Raw genomic sequence first — 6,836 nt, 5'->3', positions numbered from 1 at the left:
GTGGGAGCATCTTCCAGCAGGGAGAGAGAACTGGGCAGACAGAGGGTTAGCCCGTCCATCCTAAACCATGTATGGTTCCACCAAAGTGCTGTCTGTTGGCTACCAACAAATGTAACCATGATTAAAACATTGTGCTTGTTGCAAGATGCTAAATAAAATCAGCCGTTTAATAAAACCAATTCATTTTAGTATAATAAAATACATCAGGTATGGGATATTTTATGAAAATGTTTAATTCAACTGTTTCTTTGGAATGTAGTAGTCATAGTTTGGAAATTTAAGTTACAGTTCAGTTCTATGTGATTTTTTTTTTATGCTACTCAGTGTCTGAGAATACAAATGTCATTTAAAGTTAAGGCTTCGCTGTTCATTTTGAAACAACAATTTACAAGTGTCATATTGTCATAGAAAATAAAAATTTCTGTAAAAAAAATTTGCACAAAATTTTATGATGGTACAAAACATGAAGCAATAATATACCAGTAAAATGAAATCATTTTACTACAGAAGATTTTTTATAGTTTTTCAATAAAGAAAAAAATATGTTATTTTACACTTTAAAAATTATGAAACAATCTAAAACAATATAAACTGAACATTTTGTAACACTGCCTTTACAAATTAATAACTTTATAAACATATAATTTTTTTAAATATATTTATCAGTGCAAGATACTTTTCAATGTAAAGTTGCAGTATCATTTTTCCTTTATTGAAGGGCAACTTTCATTCTATTACCTTCAGAGAAATCAAATCTTCAGTGCTAGATCCTCATTATCATACTAAGGTCTGAAGACCACAAAGGAGATACATTTCTTTTTATGTTCACTGTTCTCAGTATGTTAAAAGAAGAAAAAAACCCACCAACCACCAGCTTTACTGTTCAAACAGATCAAGACCAAGAGCTGGTCCAGAATCTATTGAAATCCATAAGAATATTTCAAAAGGTTTTGGGCTTGGGCTTCCCAGTGGGATTTTCTCTTCAAGTGAATATATGCATGTAACTCTCAGTCAAGTTAGTGGACTAGAAGTTTTTTCAGCTAAGAACAGACCCTAACACCTGGATCACAAGGTGATGGTGTGCTGAAAATAGTTTTGAAAAATCCTTTTTTTCTTTGGGTTAATTAGCTAGCTGCTGTGATACCATTACCGTCAGTGTTAGATACATATGAAAATTCTACCTCTGCCAAAGTGAGTTTGTCACATGGGACATTTCATGGACTAACTTTCAGGCTTTAGGTGCTCTGTCTCACCTTCTGGAGGACCCAAGGTCTAGAGCCTGGGGAGGTAACTCTTCTGATTTAGGCATCTAAGGTTTGATGACCTGAAGTGACTGTTTGAATTTTCACTATAGTCTTTGCCTTTAGGACTCCTTTGAAGTAGCAACTGTCCACCATTTTTTCTATTCAGTCTTCCTTTAAAGTTCCTTTAAACTTCAAAACTCATATTTTTACCTTCAGTCTTCTTCCATTTTCTTCAGTTTCTAGGCTACTGGTGTATTTTCTACAGATTTTTCTGGTTTCACCAGAATATAATTTTACCAATGGTTCATATTGGTGAAATTATATGCTTCAAAACATTTAATTGATAAATAAGGGTGGATTCTGTAACTCTATGTAGTTCAAGGCTAAATTAGCCCTTCTTCAGCCCTAATCCTGGACAGGATACTTCACTGCTCTACTACAAAAGCAATTTTGGAAAAGACTAACTCAAAAAGTCACAATCATTTCCCTGACTCTACTTGGGGAATTCAGTGAGGAAAAACATGAGTTCAGCACTTTGAGGACATTCCTTTCCCCATGTTTGCTCTGGTTTTATCTGCTGGTTGGTAGATACCTGGGGAAATGTTAAAGCTGCCTTCTTCCACTGCCTCCCCAGTTATGGCTGTTTTGCGTGAGGGTCACCATGGAAAACCCAGGGGGTCCCCTGGGTCCCCTTGCACCTGCAGGAGGGGAGCGATCCCTCTGGTCCCTCACCTCCTCCTACGGACCCCTGCAGGAAACAAAATCTTGTTTCTCTTTACCCTGTTGGACCAGCTGCATAGGCTGTTGAATATTATTTGTCCAATAATATTTGTCCTAAAATATTTAAAAATTGCCACATAATTATCAAACACATTTTTTTCCGACACCTTACATTACTCAGCTCACTGAATCTGTCACTATCTGCACTTCTGGTCAAACAGAAACCTCCTGGTATGAAATGCCAATTGGATATAACAGGATGGTAAGAACATACCCTACATACACTGTGGGATTTTATTCTGCCCTCACTACCCATGAGTAAGCCCAATTAGCATTGATTAGCATGAAAATACACGTTTACCGAGAGAACAGAACTCTGGGTTCAGGTAGGGGCAGGAGGCGGAAAGTTTCTCATTTTAAAGGCAATCTTTTCAGTAAGGGAATCATTTTCCCTAGTGTAATTAACACGCAAGCTGTTCAGAATAAAAGACATGTTTCATGACTTCAGGAAAAAAGATACTGTCACTTTATGCTGTTAAGAAGAAACCCAAAGTTCGACTTTGGAGGGTAAAGTTAAGAATTTTCCCTTATTTTTTTTTAACACAAACTCTAATAAAATCCTTTGCCATTACCAGCAAGTTAAAGCTGCAGTTTTCTTTCCTTGGCAATGGCAAATGCTTATGCAATCTACTCAGAGAGAGAAAGAGACAGAGAAAGAGAAGAGAAAGGGAGAGAGATTTTACATTTGAAAATACATTCTATATGAAAGAACAATAAAAGGGAATATTGCAGCTTTATACAAAAGGGTCAAGAGACATGAAGTTGAAATACAGAAAGCAGAACAATCGAGCCAGGTTGTCAAATCTGATTAGCCCTTGCCTTGCTGAGGCTACTTTCTTACACTAAAATATACTTTTCTTTTAGTCAGTGAGCCATTAGAATATGATTAAAGACAAGGGCATAACTGCAGAGAAGCAGAGCTGTAGTTAATGTTAACACAATGAGAAGCAGTACAAACAAAAAGGCACTTGAGAGGACATACACTAGCCAGTGCCAAGGACTTTTTTTGTTTAGTTTTTAGGCAGTACACTTGGTTACCAGTTGTGTCTGATGATGGCACATACTCTTTTATGGAGTTCACAAGCACAAAATTTAGTACAACACTGAAAAACATCAATAAAATCTGACTGTATTGCTTCGTAAACAGAGCTGACACACTATATCGGTACTGATGCAGCAGTACTTTCAAAAACATCCTAACCCTTCTTTGCCTATGCACAACACGAGCAATTATACACAAATACAGGTGCAGGAGTCCACTAAATTGCTTTTACTCCAATATTTTCTGGGCACTGAGCTACAGACAGCATGTCCATCCAAAGGACCCTACTGAATACATTTTGTGACAGCATCTTGGATTTTGCACAGTAAAAACAAAATTATCCATTAACGGAAAACAAAAGAGGGAGAGAAAGAAAGACAAAATGAACTATAAGTCAATCATACTTGGTCTCAACACCAGCATTTGATTATTCAAATAAAACCAACAGAAAAAGCAGACTGTACATGATTCAGATTGTTAACACAGATTGTTGTCCATGTTTATCGGTTACACACTCATTGAAGCTCCTGAGAAAAGCTTGGCTCAGTGTCATCAATGCACTTTTCAGCCTGTACAGTAAAAGAAGATCAACAGTTCCCCAGCACGACCGAGCTATGTCCTTCCATCCCGATTCTCTGAAACTTCTCCAGTCGCTTTATACCTTCATGCTTCCGAGTATGAATTCTGTGTGTTTAGTTTATCTTTTTTCAGTTTTACACCATCGACCAGTTCAAAATTGTAATTCTCCAGTGCAGACAAGTTCCTCTCTGACATCCCATTGTGCCAACAGGCACAATACAGGACAACTCCACAGATGGCTCCTAAAAGCACCCCGAGTGCACTCATGGCTATGATGGTAATAAGGATTGGATCTAGGGTCTTCAGGACATTGCCTGGTTTCCTGGAGATGTTATCATCATAGTCCTCACCTGTATGGTATGGAGGCGTAAACCCTGAAATGAGTAAAGAAGTGCAAAATGTTCAGAACTGATTCTAGTTAGAACTTGGCTTGACGAGCTGAAAATATGGAGCAAGGACATCAAGTTTTTGACATAAATTGCTACATAATTTGAAAACCTAGCTTCTAGAAGGTGGTCATAAAGAGCTGAAAACTATAATGCGGATCAAATATTTTTTTTTTTCATACTATTCTGCAATCCTTGAATCTGCTGCATGTTAGTAATGGTCTGATTCTGCCTTGGATTAAGTGGGAGTCTTGGGAATGAATAACCAGACTTTTTGATTGTATTTTGCCAGTTTGCAGTATTTAGCTCAAAAATCTTTAATTAAATCTTGCTCAGCTGAGTGTGAATGTTTATAGCCTTAGACACTGGTTGGGAATCTCCAGCCTTTTTGCACCCATCTCCACTTCACTGACTTCAGGTTTGGACCTTGAAATGGAAATAGTGACAGAACAGACATAGAAGAGTGCTCTGCCCCCTTGTGTAAAATATTCACTAGGTATCAATATTTTCCCTCAACCCTTTCAGTTTATGAAAATGTATCAATAATCTTGCAAACCCTACTAATTGTTGCAGGAAAAGCCAAAAAGTCTTTGGACAAACCCTACTTTCACCAAAATCAATGATAGCAATCCTGTTGATTGTAGCAGAAAAAATATTAAGCTCATTGCCTGAAAAATGCAAATATATTTCATTATTGGGATAATATGACAATTATGATCCATTTAACGATCCATTTACAGCTATCATCATTGAAAATAATAACACTTTGGTAGACTGGTCAGAAAATGACATTTTCAGACAGGTCTGAAAATGACACTGAGTCATAAATTGTAAGATATAATGATAACTGTTTCTTCAGCTGTGGACAAGCCTTCTAGATAACAAAATATTAAGGAGCTATAGTGTGCATGCACATATATGTATACAATGTAACAAATCAAGTATATAAAATTTTATAGGTTTCAGATAGGTATAAATAATACAAGGTCCATAACATTATATAACATAGAAGAATAAAACTATTAAATCCTTCAAATAAATGTAAGCCTTCTTAGAATCTGATCTAGATAAATCAAAAAACTTTAATACAATATGCAGTTAGTGAACTAATCTATAATAAATAAATAGAATACATAAATTCACATGAAAATGCCCTTTAAAATGCATTCCTTTAAACAATAACACATTTTTTACCTGTTTGATTACTTTCTGGGTCGTCTTCTTCATCCATTTCTTTCTCCACATCAGTTGATTCTAATGAAGCAAAGAGAATTGACATTGATTATTAGGGTTACAAACACTGATTGACTATCATGCTGGCAATAATGGTATAGCAGATTTTCCTGTGTCAGAGCATTATTATGTCAGCTTGACAGAACTGTTCATTATGATGGGCTCTGAAAATGAATGGAGAAAAAAGAAAGATTTAAAAACTCCTCTCCGCCCAGTCTTGGCACAGTTTTAGTTATCAGCAGGGGTTTTCCATGCCTGGGAAAGAGAAATCAGTGTGATGAATTAGCATCTCATTCATTGTATTTACAATTTTGGAGCCCAATTCCACAACACTTCATCAATGTAGGCATAGTTAATCACCAGAACAATTTCACTGACTGCAGTGAGACCACTTGTGTTTGAGCTTCAGACTGAGTTTTTGGCTTTAGTGCCCACAGGCCAAAGCCTTTGCTCAGGATTTGGTCTGAACAACCAAAACATGTGGAGGTAGGAAAGAAGTTACTTTCCTCCCTCATTTTGGAGTCAGGTGAATATCACCAGTGTGGTCCCAGCACCCTTCTTGGCACAGAGGACACTGCAGGAGGACCAAGCAGTGCATCCTGCCTCTCTTTCCTGGTAACTGTCACTCTGGTGGCATATGATGAACTCTAGGAGATGGACTGTGTGTTAAAAAGAGACTGTACAATTTTCTCATCCTGCAGTGAAACTACCATTGAGTCTGTCATGTTAGCCTCAAAAGGCTACTAGCTACAAAACACGATGAACACCCTCTATTATTGCTCTCAGTTGTATCGCCAACTCACATGGCATGTTTATATTTCTAATGCTGACGGTTCTCAGTTCTATCCCCTCTCGTACACAAAAGTCATTGCTTCATCTCCATCATGAAGGGTTCAGTTGCTTGTGTTTATCTGAGGCTGCAGCTGCCAAATTACATGCAGTATGCAATGCACATATGATCAGCAGTGACTGGAATAACACAAGACTGACCAGAAATAAAGACTCAGAGAACGTCTCAGGAATAGCCTGGCTCAGATGTGGAAAAGACCATGTTCTAACATTACTTCATGTCCTATGTGTCTGGGTGACCACAGCAAACGAGTCCAGCAAACTCAGAATTACAGGACAGCAGAGGACAGAGCATGGGCCATTTCACCCTATCTGTGTATTCTGTAAGGGTTTGATATGGTTCTTCAAAATAGAATTCAAGTAGGCTTGGTAGTAAGTCATCTAAAAAGGGTGAAGAAATAAAACTAGATTCGAGTTAAAACAGCAAAGAGCATTTGGAAAATCAGAGAAATTTAAAGAGACCAGGAACCTAAAATATATAGAGAGATGTGAGAATATGAACATGCTGTGACTTATGGCAGTAAGATGCCAGTTTTGATCCAAAAGACTGCAGCTGCTGGGGTACTGAGGTGACACCAGTGGCACTTACTATGAATAAAGCTATGGGTCAGATCAGGATGTTTTCAGTGCAAAACTTGCTGTATAGACAATGATTATCTATCCCTTTCTCACATATAAAAAACAGCTATCAAAACCAAATAAATAATGCTTTGGTTGAGATCT

The 6,836-nt window shown here is 37.3% G+C and overlaps 1 protein-coding gene across 5 annotated transcripts in view; it reads right to left on the bottom strand.

Moving 5' to 3' along the window:
* Positions 1-210: 210 nt before the first annotated feature.
* Positions 211-6,836, bottom strand: part of NRP1 (neuropilin 1) — a 112,909-nt gene continuing 106,283 nt past the window's right edge. For all 5 annotated transcript variants that reach the window (XM_074900007.1, XM_074900008.1, XM_074900009.1 and 2 more), the window contains 2 exons: positions 5,226-5,285; positions 211-4,019 (listed from right to left, as the gene is read on the bottom strand). In XM_074900007.1, coding sequence (XP_074756108.1) covers positions 3,730-4,019; positions 5,226-5,285 — 350 coding nt within the window. In that variant the 3' untranslated portion in view covers positions 211-3,729. The remainder of the gene's footprint in view (positions 4,020-5,225; positions 5,286-6,836) is intronic.

This window comes from Athene noctua, chromosome 2 (genome assembly GCF_965140245.1).
Source record: "Athene noctua chromosome 2, bAthNoc1.hap1.1, whole genome shotgun sequence".
NCBI classification, from domain to species: Eukaryota; Metazoa; Chordata; class Aves; order Strigiformes; family Strigidae; genus Athene; species Athene noctua.
This window is presented reverse-complemented; position numbering and strand designations above follow the sequence as displayed.